The sequence below is a fragment of the Cornus florida genome, unplaced genomic scaffold (assembly GCF_030987335.1).
Source record: "Cornus florida cultivar Cherokee Brave unplaced genomic scaffold, ASM3098733v1 CherokeeBrave_3.0.0_Hap2_Chr05, whole genome shotgun sequence".
NCBI classification, from domain to species: Eukaryota; Viridiplantae; Streptophyta; class Magnoliopsida; order Cornales; family Cornaceae; genus Cornus; species Cornus florida.
In genome coordinates this window covers 100,587,429-100,607,811 of record NW_026775575.1, presented here as the reverse complement: position 1 = coordinate 100,607,811, position 20,383 = coordinate 100,587,429, and the positions used below count along the sequence as shown (strand labels likewise).

General features: G+C 29.8%; 1 protein-coding gene across 1 annotated transcript; it reads right to left on the bottom strand.

Moving 5' to 3' along the window:
- Positions 1-10,877: 10,877 nt before the first annotated feature.
- LOC132310413 (17.8 kDa class I heat shock protein-like) lies at positions 10,878-11,778 on the bottom strand. Its single transcript, XM_059808586.1, has one exon. It carries the CDS (start codon positions 11,486-11,488, stop codon positions 11,000-11,002), a length of 489 nt encoding a protein of 162 aa, XP_059664569.1. The 5' UTR covers positions 11,489-11,778; the 3' UTR covers positions 10,878-10,999.
- Positions 11,779-20,383: the final 8,605 nt, after the last annotated feature.

Below are 20,383 nucleotides of genomic sequence, written 5' to 3'. Positions count from 1 at the left end.
AAAAGAAAGTTGGAAGACATTCCATGTAGACTTTTTGGACGTGACCGAAAGATATCGGCAGAGGAATAAATCGTGTAATTAGTGGCAATTGGTCTAATAACAAATTGCGTTTTATTTAATTTATTTAATAAATAAATCGTGTAACCTTGTGAATTTTAAAAAATTTTATTATGAAAGTATCCATTCTTTTTAATTTTATAAAAGGACCTCCTGTTCAAAAGTTTTTACTCTTTTTTAACACTCATATTTAATACTTATGAAGTCGCTGATGTCATACAATTAATATTAATAGAATGCCAATTTGCCCTTTATTAAAGACGGACCATTTTCTCACTCTCTTTCTTCTTCAACCTCTATGTCTATTTCAGCTTACCCTTTTACCTTAAAAAAAAAAAAAAAACCCCTCTATGTCTATTTCACCCCAAAAAATAACACATGCATTCACACACACACACACACACACGGTGGTTGTATTTGAATATTGGGTTTACTCATTTATGAACATTATATTTAGGTTCATATCTATTGAAAAAGACATTATATTTGGGTATAAATCTGTATATATATATATATACACACACACAATAGTTTTATATGAGATTGAATTTATTGAACACACACATACACATATATATATATACACACACCATGATTGTTTTTGAAAATTGGTTGTTTCAGCTTTGTTTTGCGTCAAAAGGAAACAATCCCTTATAAAAGGCGCAAGTCCTAAACCAGAGAATTTGCGTAATTTCAGTCCAATCCCCATTATAGAAATCATATCCACCACCCCTTTAATTCATACGTATAATTATATAAGTTATTTTATTAAGGAAATATCAAATCATATCCAAGAAATATCTTTCTAACAGTTGGAATGTTCTACCAATTGACTAAAATTTTGCAAGGGAGTAGGACACAGATAGACCATATTGATTCTTACATGTATATATATATATATATATAATCATATTTATTAGTGTTCAATGGCTCCTTGTTGAGCAAAGAGCAATATAATCACTTTTACTTATAGTCTTAAGATTTAATCCAACTCCTACTAATAATTATTTTAAGAAATTAACATTCTTTTAATTAGCCATTAATTATGAAATGATTATATTGGATAAATTCTTAAAGAAAAAAAATATTTAATCATGAACGGTCATCACCCCACCGCCACTGTCACCTCTACCCTGTCACCACCTCCCCCCACCACTGCTACACAACCACCACACCACACCTACACCACACCACCTCCACCTAAACAAATTTGATGGCTACTTTTGACTAAGAATTACTAAATCTACAACTTAAAAGGGCTTGCATTTAGATCCCATCATTAATCATAATTATCATGAGAAAGTCACAAGAACCCGATAGAAAAAACTTATCATGATCAAGAATACATCTTTAAATTCACGTCCTCATAATTATTGGTGTATGTGGTGGTGGTGGGTGGCAGTATGCTGGTGGTGGGTGGCAGTATCGTGGTGTGGTTGGGGGAGGAGGTGGTGGGTGGTGGTGACGGATCGACAGTGGTGAGAAGGGGCATAGTTAAAGTTTAATCAGATTAAAAAAATTATTATTATTATTATTATTTTTAAAAGTATCCAATATAGTCATTTCATAATTAATGGCTAATTAAAAGAAAGACAATTACCGAAAATAACTATTGTTTCAATTAGTCGTTTGAATTAGATCATAAAATTATGAGTAAAAGTGAGTATATTACTATATTACTCCCTACCCACCAGGAAGCAATTGAACACTGCTCTACATATATTATAATTATATAAGTTTCATTATGTATCTTTAGAAAGAACTAACGGGAATAAGTGTCTTTTTTTTTTCTTTCTTTTTTTTTTTTTTTTTTTTTTTTTTTTTTTTTTTTTTTTTTTTCAATTTTGCTTTAATTGTTTAGCACCTCACCTGTACACTCTTGTAAATTCGCAATTTTGTTAGCCCATTTGAACATCTGTCAATGGGAGGAGATGTCTATTTAATAAAGTTTTTTTTAGGGGAGGTCAGAGTAATTTTAAAAATTATAGGGAAGGTCTTTGTTATTAGGGCAAACCTTAGGGGAGGTTCGTGTAACTCTAATTTTTTTTTTTATTGTATTAGTAGTGAACGAGTTACCAAATATACCCCTAATGGATCTACAGTGATTAGGGCTCAGACTTGAGTATAACTAACTCGAACAATCCGTTTCCTGCCTGAAAATTTTACGAGAGTGAATAAGGTACTTGAGATCGTGGGTTGTGATTGCGTTTAAACTCTGGAGCAGGAATTTTTTTTGGACGGGATTATGGTAGAGATAGCAATGGAGAGGGGTTATGGTGAGTTTAGCTATACCATACTCCGTTTTGTTAGAAAATTCGTCATACTAATTCTGTCCCTACTCCGGGATGGGTTTGTAATTAGTATACGATCCCCGCCCTTACTTTGGCGGACAAAGTACCAACTCTGCTTTGCAAAAGCTGAACCTGTTTTGGCTACCAGTTCGAAATAGGCAGATCTCAATTAGTAAATTTTGAACTAATGGGACATATTTTTAAAAGGATAATGCTTAGGTACTTATCAGTGAGTAGCTTCACTCTACTCACTCTTTGTGTGTTCTAATAATAATTTACCACATCAGTTTTAATAAAAAAATAACCCACGTTTATTCAATTGTTGATCCGAAAAAATACAAGAAGATGTGAATTATTTTATTATTAAAACTCATATAATAAATTGTTATTGGAGCACACAAAGAGGTGAGTAGCTAAGCATTAGAGATTTTAAAATGTTATAGCTCAGTAATCAGAAAAATGTCCAAGGTCCACGTTCATTTACATTCATTCAAACAAATGTTTGTGAGTGGCTGGACCAATCAGTGTTAAAGTTTTATTTTAAGTTACTTAAGATCTATATATTCTTGTTCTTTTTTTAATCTGAAAAATTGGAAAGAATGGACTGTTAAAAAAAAAAAGTATAGAATTAATTTAATCGCAAGTGGAACCTGTACCTATTTATTATTATAGCGTGAAGAAGAAGAAGTTGAGACTGTGTAGGCGGGGGCACTTGTGGTAAATGTCTTGGACCCAAGCTTGTCTAGGTCCTCCCCCTCTTAAAAACTTGGGTGCCTTTAGGCGCAAACCCAAATTTTAAACTTGGGCTATAGAAACTTTAATTGGTTTCAATTTATTTTCAATATGGGACAACCACTTCTCACATTTTGCATACCCTTTTAAGCATATCAAATACCTTGTTTTGAAGCTAATTTTTCATTCATCCGAAAACGAATTTGAGAAAGTAAATATACCATGTTCATCTCCTTACGAAACTTTAACCTTAGTTAGACACCCCCACAAACATGAAACCCAATCTTTTGAAACCTCATTTCCTTGGGAATTAGGCGTTTATTCAACATATTTTTTGTGTTTCCAGTTTTACTTTGATAAAAGTGCATAATCTATAGCTGAATTACCTCTGAGGAGGAGATATAAGTTTACCTCTTATTTCCATACTGTACCCGTCTGTGTGGTGTATACATTTATTCACGCGCATACTATATTTGATTGCACGGAATTAAAATTGAATTTAGATTGCATTGGTAGTGCAAATTTATGGTATTGCAATCCTACCAATCCAATTCTAAATTTTTTTTCTTTTGGAAATCCAATTCTATTCATTGTTTCCGATAAAATTTATAATTCAAGTGTAATTGAGTTTCAATTCAAATTTTATTGTTTGAATAACATAAGATTGGCTAGGGAGGAGGGTTGTGGCTTGTTGTTTTGGGAAGATGAGAGGAGGGTGGAGTTCTCTGGAAGTGATGTGCTCCGTTTAATTGCAGGGGTATGGCGGGTTATGCCAATTTTATTATAGTAAAAAAAAAAAATGGTCCAATGTGCTCAAATTGTGTTGATAAATAAGTTGACCCAACTTTTAGATTATTAAATAGTGAACATTAATATATTAACTGACATTTGTAACAAAGACTGCAAAGTAGGGTCTTAAAAATATTATATATTAGTCGTTTTCAAAGCATAACAAATAAATCATTCCCATTCGTTCAACCATAGAAGGAAAATCGCAAAGCATAAAAAATAAAAATAAAAAAAAAATAAAATCTTTCCCATTTGTTCAACCGTAGAGGGTAGCGACCGGTTCAAACGTAGAAGGTAGTAGATTCACAAAGAAGAAAAAAACAGTCACAGTGGCAATCTTCTTCTTCGCAATCAAAACGAAGTAAAATTAATTAAATCATGTTTGGGAGTTAATTGACATTACCATTATAATTCGATGTATAATTTTTATTGGAAGGATTTAATCATGTTTTGAAATTATTTCATTTTACTATCTAACTATACACTACCATTTAGCTTGGGATCTGATTCTTTACATCCATCCCTCGAGCATAAGCTACAATGTTGAACAATAGTCACTTGGTATAAAATTTAAGTTCGATTTCCCTGACGGGGATTATTCAATTCTATTAGTATCGTATATTTATGTAGATTTCTATTTGTTCTTCCATGCTCTCTCTCTCTCTAGCTACTTGAAGGTACTAAGAGAATTAAATTTATTTATTTTTATGTTAAATACATTCATACTAAATTGATTCATTTCATCTCTATCTCGTATCAATCCCTTTATTGTTAACTTGTTTCATTGGAAAGTTACAATGACCTGTGAAGGGAAAGATTTTTTTTTTTTTTTCAAACGCTGCTACTCATTTATTTTTATTTTTATTTTTTATTTTTTTAGACACCACTGGCTTCTGCGAAGGGTGGGAAGGATTTTTTTTTGTTATGCTTTGGGAATTTCTTAATTAGCCTGCTATGGTTGAAGAGCATAATCAAGTTTATAATTTGATTAATTTTTATCACACATTTGGAGACAATATAGATAGATTAACATAACATTTTATTTTATTTTAATGTTTATTTATTAATAGGTAAATAAAATTTGGATGACCCGAGAAACTCAAAAAACTCATGAAAAGTGTGAGGTATGACGCAAGTTGAGACGTGATGGATTTCTTAGAACTTAAGCTTGGTGTGGGCTAAGGTCCTAGAACCTTGGGTTTGACGTAGGCTAACCCCTTGGCGTGTCGAACCCGGTCAAGTCTCACACCTAACAAGGTTAAATTGGTAATATTATAAAAAAAATTAAACTTTTCAAATGGTACACTTATTCTGGGATGGATAAAAATAGAAAAATAAATATTTATTTTGAAACTTAAGGAATATTAAACTAAAAAAAAATACGTACTATTAAATAATATATACGTAGAATTTGTACACTCTAATTGAAGCTTATGAGAGGCTGACTATCTTAATAACGTACTTCCTACATATTTTATTTAAAATAGAAAAGTGACCACTCTGCACAATCCAGTTGGAGTTTACAAATCGATATCTATCAAGATTGTGCAGGAAATAAGTTATTTCAATTTAAAAAGAAAGCGTGAATATATCTTCCTTCAATTAAATAAGAACAAAAGAAATAATAAAAATTCTCAATTTAAAAAAAAAAGATTGAATATAAATCTAAAATTTTCTACATTTGTGTAAAGTTGTATACACTAAAATTATCTAAAATATTATATAGTTGTAGAATAGGCTTATAAATATTTTAGATATTGTTAAAGAATATTTCAGACTTCTCCCTTAGGTAGATGACATGTGTATACATCATTGTCATTGCTTGTGAGGCCCCAGCGCTATAAATAGGTCTTGGTATGCAGCCGAGATAATGCAACACTTTAATTTATCATATAGGATGCACACTATTATTTTATCATTTCCTCAAATTTACACCAACACCCACTACTGAACACAAGTATATGTAGGCACATTTACTCTTTTCAAATTACTTAAATTTGTTTTACAAAATTTTGATTCATTTTGAATATGTTTTTTAATCAACTCAATAATTTTATAATATAATAATATATAAAAATATTATATAATAAATTGAATCTGGACATATATGGAATGCTCTTGATAACGACAGATTTAAAGAGAGAAAGAACTCAGTAACTGATAAAACTGGTAGTAATTTGCAAATATATTTGACACTTATTTTGGAAATATAATAGTGTCGAAAATAGAACAATGTGAGATAAAAAATATTTTATATAACATCTTATACAAAAATTTATTTTATGGAGTTGTTACCTAAGTTATGTTATCATTCTTAACGAGTGTCACTCATGTTTCCGTTTTTTAATTTACTCTCGCTTCTACTCCGCTTGATGTCTACTTAAATTTAGGTATTTCTGAAAAAAAAAAAATACAAATATATTTTACATAAAATATGATATTATGAGTATTTCTTAAATATATTTTAGGCATCTTCATATTCATAAGAGACTATATTTGGAGTTATCCCGTCATAAAATAATATTCTTGGTATCTTCGTACTTATAAATTCATTAAAAAATTAAACGGGAGTCTTCACAGATTATACTTACAAATTTATTATTTACTTTCTTAATAAATTTGCTTTATTTTCCAAAAAAAAAAAAAAAAAAAATTATACGCACATCCACTTTATCTCCGATCCGTACAACCCAAAGCCTCCCTTCTTCGTACCACAAGGAGGGTCTTAGCGAATTACTTACCACCATGTATTGGATTTTAATGCAGTGGAAGGTTGTCAAAGTTGTTAGGAAGTTCGTCTTGCTGTCTTTGACCTTGAGAAGTTTGATTGGCGGAGCCAATTAAGAGCATCACCTTGTAGGGTTGTTGAGATATAGTCGAGAAAACGATCGCGTTTCCAAAGAGTGCATTTATTTTAATAAATAAATTATGTAAACTTTCATACCACACAATCCCATTAAAATATTTAATTTCATAATAAAAAATTTAAATATTAAACTATAAAAATATGGAAAGGGCTAAAATTTTCATTTTCAATATTCAATGAGACTGGTTTGAATAGATTTATTATATAAATTGAAATTGGTCTAGATTGATTTGTGTTACTATAAATTTTTTATTTTTTACCCAAACATAACAATATATTTTTATTTTTTATTTTTGAGTTGATATAATTATGATACTATTAGTGTCAATTCAAACTTACTAACTTCATATTGAGTTCAAATTTTTTTCCTAGTTAGGACTCACACATTGTCTCCACTGAGGTTCAAATCTCTAATCTCCTTTTGAAAAGTAGGAGTCTTATACCACTAAGCCACATGCCTATTGATTATTAAATTCAAGTTATGTTCTAAGTTTTACATAATTCCAAAGGAATTAAGGAGACCTAGTGAAAAGGGTCCTCAAAAATTATGGTTTATAAGGTTGCCAGTTGCCACAAATCACATTCCTCATATTTCATGTCAAGTAATAGGGCCTGCACTCATATGGTGTGGTACGTTCTTCCCAAATGGGAAGAATTGAGATTTCAAGTCAAATTAGGGACTTGTTATATATAATGGATTTGTATTTCGTAATTTGCTTTAGCTTGAAAAAAAATAATAATAATAAATAAAAAGTATACAATACTTTCCTCAACTATTGACGTTTTTCACTAAACTCTGGTTGACTATATTTTTTTTCAAAAAAAATAAAAATAAAATAAAATCCCCAACCATCCTAGGATAGTAAAAGAGTGAATATTTAGACCAAAATATCTTTATTGTTATTTTATTTGAATCATAATTCTCTCGAATTTTAAAAATTCATACCTCACAAATTATACATAAAACAATTGCAAATATATATATGAACGAAAAACTTATGAAATAAGGATTCCAGAAATATAAAATTTGTGCAACAAGCCGTCGTAACCAAAGAGAAATAGGCCATTTAAGAATTTGTTCCAACAATCTTATTTTATTTCAAACTCGAGATATTTGCAAGAACATTTCCAAAGTTATTCATTTGCATGCATATGCATAATATATAAAAAATTTATTCCCAATAGAGATCGATTATTCATTTTGTTTTTTGTTTTTCAAAATGGTGAGTTTATAAGAAGATGAAAATATGATATCTCATGAAATCAATCTTTATTGGGGCTAAAATTTTTATATTATGCTTCATATGCAAATGGATAATTTTGAAAATTTTCTTACAAATATCCCAAGTAAAATAAATCCCAAGTAAAATAAAATAAGATTGCTGAACCAAATTCTTAAATTGCCTATTTTTCTTTGGCTATAGTGGCTTGTTAAACAAATCTTATATTTATGGAATCCTCGTTTCGTAAGTATATATTATTTGTAATTTTTTGATTACGGTTCATGAGATATAAATTTTTGAAATTCGAGTGAATTAAGGTTCAAATGAAACAACAATAAGGGCATATTGATCCAAATATTTACTCTTTTCCCTCTCTCGGATGGTTGAAGGGGATTTTTTGAAAAGAAATTAATTGAGGGAGTTTACCGGGATCACCAACTTTGTCCCAAAAAACAATAATAAAAACTTCACTAAATTTGCCATTTAGGTGTCAATTAATTTTTGTGTCTACTAATAAACATAACTCATCCATTTATAAAACAACTAAATCCTCGGAAATAGCAAAAGCAAAAGCAAAATGCAACAAAAGAATGAGAAAGATGGATGATTATGAGTGTCTTGAATTCGCAAAACACTACTTGATATATAGAGTTTGTGTAAAAATAGTCTTTATTTTTTTAAAATATACATTTCAGTTTATAAAATTTAAAAAGGTGCAAATAAACTCTTTGATCACTTTCTAATTAAAATTGACATAAAATAAATTCAAAAACCCTATTTTTTATTATTATTTTTTTTTACCCTTCTCTCTACACTCCACTACTACCACCATCCCCAACCCCACCACCACCACCTCTACCGCCACCACGAATTTGTCAGAGGTCAAAACCCCTCCCCCGTACACCCATGCCCAATCAACCACGCTCATCGAACCCTCCTCCCCCTTCTGCCACATGGGCCCCAGGTGGCATCTGTTAAGGCAGGAAGTGATCCCTGGTCTCCGGTACACCCCAACAGAGTTGATGGCACCTTTGATATACTAAATTTAATTAATCAGGTGCCTCCTTAATAGTTTAAGTACTTAATTTCTAATTAACCACTGTACAAAGAGGGATGAAGATCTAGAAGGAACCCACATGGCCACAATTTTCTTATTCTGTTTTGTTGAACAATTTACACATTATCAAAGAGAAATGTCTCACTAGTTAAAGCTGTATACATCCAAAGGTTCCTAACCAGTAATTCTTTATCAAGGTTGAAATATGGTTAAATTGAGACTGCCATCATAGCTAGTCCTACCAGAAATGTAACTTAAAAATTCATGGTTCTTCTTCTTCATGGTTCTTCTTCTTCATGGTTAAAAGTTACATTCAGCCTATTCAGGAGTGTCAATGCTCAATCAATCCATCAAAAAAAAAATTTGAATGACCTTCCTAACATAAAGCTTGTTCAAATCTAATGATTCCTTGATAATGTGTAAATTACTGTTTGAGCTACGTAACTAATCCTTTTCTTCTCCAAAATCATGCAAGTATTGTGAACAAGTTAATACAAAGGGCCAAAAATATATATATATTAAAAAAAAAAAAAAAGGAAAAGAATAAATTATCTAAAATGGTAATTTTACATTGCCTAATTTTTTAATATTATTTTATTTATATTAGAGAGGGTATTAATGTCTTTTTATGCAAACATGGGGGTAATTGCACCACCAAATTAATAATATAATGGGGTTTTATACACATTCGACTATTTTACACTATATCATGGTATTTTTTTGCACTTATTCCTTATTTAGATGCTTAAAAATGAAATAATGTTCTCATTTCTCAAGAACTGGAAAGGATCCGTTCATGGCACTCTGCTAATCAGAATAAAAGAGATTATGGAAGACTTGGTTAGATTTTCACCAAAATCTTTTGGGAGGAATTTTGCAGCATATCTACTATATTTCTTTGCAGGACTTTATATATATATATATATATATATATATATATTTGGAGGACTGACATAGGATCAAGCTGCCCATATAGCTAGGAACGTGTCTACTGAGGAAGTCAAAGAAACAATGATTTTTCACCCAAATGGTAAATGCCCTTGGGACCTGGTCCAGTTGGTTATGCCCTCATTTTCCAAAGAAGGGGCTAAGTGGTTGAGAAATTATTATTTGCAAGTGTAACATACATAAATACTCTACTAAAATATATATTTTTAACTGTATTATAGATTTACTTTCATAGTCAATATGGTTTGTAATGAATAATTTATCAATCTCTAAATAAATTAGAAAACGTGAATTTAAAAAATATATGAAAACGTGAATTTTAGAAATGCTTATAATAGCATTTTAATAATTGGGTTAACATGTGTATTTTTTCTAACCTTTAATTTTTATTTTTATTTTATGCTTATGATAACGTTTTATTAATTGGGTTGACATGTGTATTTCTTCTGACCTTTAATTTTAATTTTAATTTTTTTATGCCCTCTTAGTTTTATACATTTGATCCAACAAGGCAAGGACTCTGAATAAAAATAGAAGCATTTAAAAATATAATGGTTATAATAAATAATTTTTCAATCTCTAAACATTGAATAATTTTTTAATATTTCCAATGAATAATTTCTCAATCTCCAATGAAATCTATCTCTCAACATTTAAAGAGGTGGGGTTTATTCAACGTTTTATTAATTTGGTTCACACGTGTATTTCTTTTACCCTTAAATTTTTATTTTAGTTTTAATTAGTTAGTTATTTATTTATTATTATTATTATTACTACTATTATTTTTATGCCCTCTTAGTTTTATACATTTGATCCAACAAGGCAAGGACTCTGAATACAAATAGAAGCAGCACACAATAATATCAATTCTTGTATTTAGATATGTAGAATACAAGTTAAACATCAAATGCACACATATTCAAAAGGAAGTGAAATTAAACAGTACAAGCATCATAAACAAAAACACAAATGAATAACCAAAACCAAACACTCTCAACTACTACTACATACGAGACTTATACTTCAAACAATCCTCCTAAGCTTTGCAACAAACAAAGCGACCGAGTCCCTTAGGAGAAGATGTGTGGTCTTCTCTGTCACCAGAGATTTGGACAGCCTTGTGTAGTTTGCTCTTTTTCTTCCCCAACTGGTCTTTAGGCACTGTGACGACAAGTACACCGTCCTGCATTGAAGCCTTAATCTGATCGACCTGTGCATTGTCCGGCAACCGAAATTGTCTGTAGAAAGTCCCAGTTGACCTCTCTTTACAGTGCCATTTGTTGCACTTGTCATCATCATTTTCTTTTCTCTCTGCACTGGTTAAGTGGATGACTCTGTCGTCGTGAAGCTGAAGCTTGACATCATCCTTTGTGAGACCTGGAAGGTCGAACTTGAAGATGTGGGCATCTGGAGTTTCCTTCCAGTCCATGTAGGCATTGCTGTCTCTGGAACTGGAAGGCCCAAAGCCAAGGCCAAATGTGTCCCAGAAGAAGGGATCAAAGTGCGAGCTGAATATTGATGACATGTTTTGGTGGTTTGGTTTTTTGTTTGGTCGTGAGATGATTTACTTGCAAATGTTTTGTTGTAATTTAATTCAAATTAGTAATTGAGGTTTGTGGCTATATATATATACAAATTGATGATGTGGGTTCTTGAAAGTTCTGGAGTTTGATTTTGGTAATCTTTTGGCTTTGCCACACAGCAGAATGTTGGAGATTCTTCTACCAGTTGTGAGAAAAGTCAACATTCTTGGTGTGTCTAGAAGGGAAGATACTAGAAGTTCCGAGATATGAAAACTGTTCCATTTAACACCACTCTTTCAATGTTGACACAAAATGAAATTTGCATTACATTGCACCTAACATTAGCCTTTTAAATTGACAAAATAAGATTTTATTTATGTGGTTTTTGTTTTTGGACTGTTAGTCCATCTCTAATACAAATATTATTTTTGTATGTCAAATTTATATTTTAAAAGGAGTTAAAGTTGTAGTGTCAAAAATATTTTACCAATTTTGTTCTAATGATATATTTCATTCAAAATACTATTTTTTTTACACAACAACCATTATTTTTCAACTATCTTTCCCAATTACCAATTTTCAACAATTTTATTTAGCTTATTTACTTAATTAAAAATAATAATAATAATTATCATTATCAAATCCAACTGAGTCTTGAAATTTAGGCAGCTTTTGGATTCACAGACATATATAAACACATATATATACCAACACTGACATATATATATATATACACACACAAGCACAACACCAAAGCTTTCTTGGTGAAGACCTCCTGGGTAGTGAAGGAAACGACGGCGATGATGTTGGACTGGCGAGGCATCGTGATGACGAGCTCCCGGCAACAACGACGATGATGTTGGATCGACGAGGCACAAAAGCTTTCTAAAATTGGATGTATGTCGGTGAGGTTTTTTAGAGAGAGAAAGGGGAAATTCCAACGGAGCATAACAAATATATATATATATATTCCCCTTAATATATATATATATCAACCTAAAAACCCCAACACCCAATTTCAGATTTTTAAGAATCCAACCCCTCCACGTATATACACGAGGGAAGAGATAGGCTTACCCGAGTGAAGATCCGAGAGATAGAGAGGAAAATCCGATATGGGAGAGATAAGGAAAGGACAGATAGAGAGGAAAATCCAAACCCTCCACATATATACATGAGGGATGCGATAGAGAAGAGAGAAGGAAGAGAGCAAATAGCAGTTGCCATATTTGGCAGAAGTTTTGGCAAAACTATATTTTGGCAGCCCATTTGATAGCTCATTGGAGAGTCCATTTTAAACCTACCTGTTATATTTTGAAATTGGCAACCCATTTGGCACACCATTGGAGTTGCTCTTATAGTGTCGATTTTGGTAACAAAAACATGTTTGGTGCGGCTTTATTTTATTTTACAGTGTTAAACCACTTCGTGAACAGTGGCTCAAAACTAAAATACCAAAAATAGGTTTTTTATTTTATTTTATTTATTTATTTTTTTGTTTTAACAACTGTTCATGACCCAAAATCATAAATAAGCATGTTTCTGTTTCCTATATTTTTGCAGTAAAATATAGTGTCCAAACGTGATTCTAATTTTTTTCTAAAAAACATTATTTTTGTTTTAGCCAAAAATAAAATCCCCTAAAACAAAGTGCATATCAAACAGAAATAGTAAATTGTAACCATTTGAAACTACTTGCCCCTTACAAAAAATTTAGTTTAAAACTTTAAATCCCAACTCAGCCACCAAAAGATCTCTCCTTGCACGGCAAATTTTGAAGCAATGAACTTAAGAAAACGACCAAAACATAGGCTATGAAACTCAATTTGTTACATTTTACACCTCAATCTCATATTTATTTGTTCAATAAGACCAGCATTCAATGGTCTTACTTTAATCGAACCAAGCTCATTTATGTTCATTGATGTTGTCCGGTGCTTATGTCACGACAACGTGTCATGTATTAAAAATTTCATAACTGAAACAATTCATTTTAAAATATGTCATATAATGATGATATCAAAAATTACCTGATACACGTTACAAAATAAATCCTTATTCAAGAGTCATCTCCTTTATTTGAGGGTGCTCTATCACCTTAGATTTACATTCGGAAAAATAAAAAGAAGAAGAAGTGATGTTATCATTTTTTAAATTGGCTTGATCCTTGAATGGTTAAGAGTACTGGTTAGGTGTGGTGATGGTAATAACTATTTTAGTTGAATTATTAATAATTTTGGTTTTGTAATTAATTTTAAGTTGTATTTTGCTGTATAAAATTATAAAAATTTCTTTTTAATTTTTTAAGTTAATTTTTACCTATTTTATAAATTTTAATTCCATAGCCATAAAAGAAAAATAAAAATCTAGACTGAATCGATCAGAGGGATGAATCAATCAAATTCTCCACAAAAATGGTTTACACCTCCAGTGGATTGTGAAATGGTAAAATTCTACACTTTATGGATCAAATTTTAACAGAAACCGAGGATTAAATGAACTAATGGGATGCATCGATCCGATCTGCACATAGATTGCTTTGACCGATCAAATGTCGTGGTCTATATATATATATATATATATGTATGTATGTATGTATATATTAACTAGTGAGTCCTAATTACTACCATACGGAAATCACGTGCCCACTATTCTCCATGTCTGCACAATCACCACCAAGGAACCTGTTTTTCTTCGCCAGTGATCTCTTTCGCAACCACAGAATCATATAAATAGCATCATCTCAAAGGAGTAGAATCTTAAGTAAACTAGGCATGTGAATGTATATGAAAAAACTTGTATTTGTAAGATTTTTGGAAGTCAAATCTGATTGAAAAACTCAGAGAATCATTAAAATTTGTTGCCCAATGTTTTGTTGAAATTCAAGTTCAATTGAGTTTGAATTATAAAATTTTGTCCAATTCAAAGCCCATGCACCGGTGCAAATAAATAATGTACCGGTACATAGATTATATAGGGGAGAATTGAATCATCTCCATTAGTTTTTTCTCCAACATGTCAGGTTATATCACTTTTGTGCACGAATAATAAATATTAAAGTTACACCTTAAGCTTTTGGAATAGATGGTTATTAACATGATATCATCAAAGTCAAAAGACTCGTGTTCAAATCCCATCATTAAAAAACACGTGTTAACGTGTTGGCCCAAACAAAGACGTTAGATAATATTTTCTGTGTATTGCTGCATTGAGCAAAATTGTCCAGATTTTGAAACACTTTGAAAAGGGTTGAAAAAATATGATTCGTGTAGTCGACTCCAAGCAATTGTAGAAGACATACAAAATCATTATGTATTGATTCGTACCTCACAAAGAAGACTACACACATATGAGATGCAGATCCCAAAAAAAAAACAGAAAAAGCCTAGTTGGAATTGTATTTTCTTGGTCTACTACTCATGTGTACCTTCTGTACGTTCTCATGGCTAGCCAGAGAAGCACTACTCGTGCATCAATCAAAAAAGGTCCATAGACAAACTTAACATCTTATAATCCAAACACACAATTATGCATTTCCATCCATTTTGGTGTGTGCATGTGGGCTGTCTCTTTCCCTATAATTCATTAATTTTTAAGTGTCATCATCGTCAATTTTAAAATAGTTCATAATGCCAAAAAAAAAAAATAATAATAAATAAATAAATCTTCACTGGTCTTTACATAGATCCGTGCTTGACTACTAGGGACGAACCCATCCTATTCATACACCATTCATTTCTTTTTCTTTTTTTTTTGTTTTTCTAACATATAGTGTGTGTATATTGCATCCCAAAAATATATATATTTTTATGTAATTGTTGTTAAAAGTTGTCCCAACTCAAATAAATTTCTGGACCATCTTGAATGCTACAATGTGTGCATATTTTGGAGGGATGAAGATCAAAATTGAGACTGGTAGGGAAGGCTCTAGGAAACAAGAAATAACAAATTATATGTTGAAAATGTAAGTGGTGTGATTTAATTTGTTGCTTGTGTCTGAATATTGGCCTTAAATAATTGAATTGTTGACAAGCATAAAACACATGGGTTGTCTCACACGTGTCAGAACAAAATCAAGCTTAGGGTAGGATAAAACGTCGGCAATGGCACAACTTCTCCTCTCCTGCAATATCATCATTCAAAGAAGTTACCAAGAAAAGTTAGGATAATGCCATGTCACATTCTGCCTTCTCATTTTTTTCTCTAACATGTAGTGTGTGTGTATGTGTGTATATATATATATATTAAACACCATCCATCACGTTATGGTCGGTGTTTGTCAGAAGATTGAAAAATGAAAAAGAAGAAAGGAAAAGGCAAAAAGGGTACGTGTTATCAAAGAATCCTACAACCCCGACACACCCTTGTTCGACTTGATAAGTTTTGTATGGGTTGAAGTAGGGTACACACGGTTCGGTTTGAATCGATTTTAGAGTTCTTTGAAAACAAATCGAACTTAATTATTTTAAAAAATTTAGAACTAAATCAAATAATTTGATTAAGGAAATCAAATCAAATCAAATCGTAAGAAATCGATTTGGTTTGGTTTGGTTTCACTTTTTTTTTTTTTTTAAGAAGTATTTCTATTTCAAAATCCAAATACACAAATATAAACCAAGTTAATTAATACATTCAGAGCTGTTAATATATTTAGAACTTTTAATCTATTCTTCTTTGTCACTTCTGGAATTGAAGTGAATGCATATTGTTAATAACCTAATACATTTAGAATTACTAATTCAACAACAAATATAGCTATAATTTAGAAAACCAACAAAATTCAGTCACGGGAAATCAATAAAAAATAAGAATCATTTAATAAATTGATAACATCTAAGAAAAATTAAGTCTGAATGGTATTATTAATAGTTGCTACAAACTTCTAAATGATTTGGATAATATGATTATATTAGATTATATATACATAAGCTAAATTATATTTATATACATATAATTAAATGGCTCGGTTCGGTCCAGTTCGGTGCTAAAGGATCTCAAACCGTATATTTACGATTTTACAAATTTGAAACCGTAACCGAACCAATTAAACCGTCCGATTCGATTTGAATTTTTTGTACCCGAAGCTAAAGGGTCAATTTTAACTCAACTAAAGCCAATACTCTGCAAGTTTAGTTGAATTTGATGTCATGTTATTAATGAAATTGCATTGCTTTTTCAAAAAAAAAATCAAAATTTTATTTTCTAATTGAGCTCAAGTGTTTTTCACAACAATTTCAAAATTGATTTTTCTTATTGAGCTCAAGTTAGAGACATTAGACTAAATATCAAGTTGATCTTGGCTACTTTTAGATCAGATTATTTTTATGAATATTTTTTTTTTAAACTTATTGTAAAATACTAAAAAAAAATTATTAATAAATTCTTAGGGAACTCATTCTACAAATATGCAATAACTTAAAATTTGGAGAAGGTTGTTGAAAAAGAAAAGGGTGATTATAATTTGATTTGGAACCATTAAAATAAAATACTTCAGATTTAGACCATTATGATCGACTAACCATGTTAAATTATGACAGTATTTAATAATCTGGCTACAACCGATTCAATTAAGTGTTTTTCTTTCAAAACATGGACCAATCATATTCCTTTAAAATAAACACAAGGTTAATTAAAAACGAAAACTCTCGTAGCATTGATGGAGCTGCACATGTTAATAATACAGATCGATCCTACGCATGTCTTGTTTCAATGTTCCACTTTCTCTACCAAAATAAATAAATTGTCAATTTGTCAGCCACATTCCAGACATTAAACGCCTAACAAGAGTACCTTCGAGGGTTAATTCGCTTTAACTTCCTACAGCTGGTCTAAAATTTAGGAAAAATTACATATAAATGGAGTCAAAGTTTCATATTTACTTAGAAACTGAGTCAGAGTTCCATATTTCTCTAAAATGGATTGCTGAGGTGGCACATGGTTTTTTACTGTTTAAAAAATTGTGGTGCCTAAAATATCCTTCCCTAATAAAAAAGTAGTACCTTCAGTTCAAAAAAGTAGTACCTTCGGAGAAAAAGTAGTACCTTCGCGAGTGTTTAAAAAACATGGTACCTGGATGCCAAAAAGTAGTACATTCAGTTCAAAAAAGTAGTACCTTCGAAGAAAAAATAGTACCTTCGCGGAAGGGTATTTTAGGCATCACAATTTCTAAACAGTAAAAAACCATGTGCCACCTCAGCAATCCATTTTAGAGAAATATGGAATTTTGACTCAGCCTCTAAGTAAATATAGAACTTTAACTCCATTTATATGTAATTTTCCCTAAAATTTATTTATTTATTAAAGGATGTCCACATGTATTATATTTTTCAAATTTAATGTTTTCGTTTATATATATTTATTAACACAAAAAAAAAAAAAAAAATACACACACCCCAATACACTTAGTTTGGTTAAGAAAGGAAAGAATTTTTTTTTCATTTTTTTTAGAATTTGAATAGATGAAAAAAGAAACGTAATAGAAAATATAGTTTCCGCATTAAACTAGTTTTCCACAAAACTTTTCTCACACAAAACACGAGAAAATAATATTTTCTCGTGAAAACTACTTCAAATTCTTATTTTATTCAACAACTAAATCATGTAAAATAACTAACTTCTTGCTTATTTAATTGAGTTTCTTTTCTGTTGAGTTTCAAAGAGGATTTTTTTTTTTGGCTCCAAATATATACATTGTATCTAATACACAAATTCAATTATTTTTTTAGTATTTGAAATCATATGGGTAATTTTGGTATGCATAATCATTTTCTTTTCTTTCCATGCTATTCAAACTAATATTTTCATACAATTTTTCTGAATAAATTTTCATGCTAATCAAATGCTTGATAGAATATAAACTTTTCTTTTCATTCACTTTACTTTTCTTTCATTTTCCATTTCTTTTATTTTCTTGCTTATTTCTATCTAACCAAACGAAGTCTTGAGATCTGTTTGGTACAGTGAAAAAGAAAAGAAAGAAAATGAGAGGATATAATAAAAACACTTATCGTGTTTGATTGATTAATAAAGGAAATGATAGTAATCATGTTTGGGGAAATAATAATTAAAATACCATACAATTTTTCATAGATTTAATCTTTTATTAAAAAAAGGGCAAATTTAGTATTAAAAAAATTATAAAAAAAAACTAGTTTTCCTTAACTTACCTTTCATTTCCTCTCATTTTTGGAGATAACAAAATCAAAACATTCTATATAATTTATTTCCATCCGAATCCCTCCATTTTCTTTTCCTTTCTTTTTCTTTAAAAATTTATACCAAACACAATATTTTGTTTCCTTCCATTGCCTTTCTTTTTCCATTTTTTTTTTCTTTTTTTTCCTTTCAATATCCTCCAACCAAACTAGTCCTTACTTTTTCTCCTATAAGAAGATTAGAGAAAGTACCATCAGGGCTGTGGTATGTTTTGGTTTGTATGACTATCCTCTTTTTAAAGTTCTATTAACTATTTCACTGTTTATGCAACAAATGAATCGGCAATTTTTGAAAAAAAAAAGGCAGAGATTAGGTCAACCTATAATTTAAATTCCCATTGAAAATGAAATTGCATGCTTTTTGTGTGTGAAGTGTTGGCAATATTCACTTTTAAAGCCTAATGAGTTGTAATTTTGTGTTTTCAAATCAATTGTTTGATGGTAGTTAAAGCGGACTCATGTTACATTTAAGTGACGGTAATGACTATTTTGAGCTTAATGATAAATTGCTTTGACTTCTACTAAGAAAAGTAGAGTATGACAACGTAATTGAGTTAGCTTGGATCAATTTTTGAATCATTTGAAGAGCGTCGGAGCCAAAGATTATTATCAAAGACAAAGAAACAATGAATAATCCATATTGAAAAAAGAAAAACAAAAAACAAAAAAACAACAATGAAATGATTGTGAAAGTATTCTATTGAGAAGATGAGAAGCTTGAAGAATTTCAAGTATGTTGCATGTGAGTAAAATCTAATTTAAAATTAATAATTAATAAAGTAATTAAATATCTATTTTTTAAAATAGTAATTAAAATAAATTTCTTAAAATAATCACATTAATTTATTAAAAAAGTCATAATAAATAAGTAATTTAAATTTTATAGAAACTTTTCTAAACACCTTATATTAATTAAAAAAATAAAACTCACAGTAAATAGGTAATTTGTGTTATATAGAAACTCTTCTAAACACCTTATATTTATTTAAAAAATAAAAACTCATAATAAACTCATTTTATATCAATTAATATATTTTTTTATATTTAAATAGCGAAACTCTTTACACTTTTAATAATATATATAATAATAATATAGTATAGATAGATATAGACATAGATATAGATAGATTATAGAAACTCTAGGTGTATTTTCAAACTCCTAAAACAATATCAAAATCTAAGACAAATTTTTTTTTATTACAATTTACTAATACTTATTTTAGTAATGAATAATATTCAACAAGTCTTTTTTTTTTCTTTTTTGTCCAAGAATAATACTCTGTATTCAACAAGTCAATGAAAAGAATTATTGAATATTTCATTTATCTATATTAAGACGTATATATGTCCTTTTATATATTTCCTTTTCTAATTAGAGATACTAAATTATTTATTTTCTTTATATATATATTCTTGTCTAATTAGATTTTCTTTTATTAAAAAACTCATAATAAATAGGTAATTTGAGTTTTATAGAAACTCTTCTAAACACCTTATATTAATTATAAAAAATCATAATAAATAGGTAATTAGTATTTTATAGAAACCCCTCTAAACACCTTATATTAATTAATTTATTATTTTTTTAAAATCATGATAAATAGGTAAACAACTTATATTAATTAAAAAAAAAATTCATAATAAATAGGTAATTTGTGTTTTATAGAAACTCTTCTAAACATC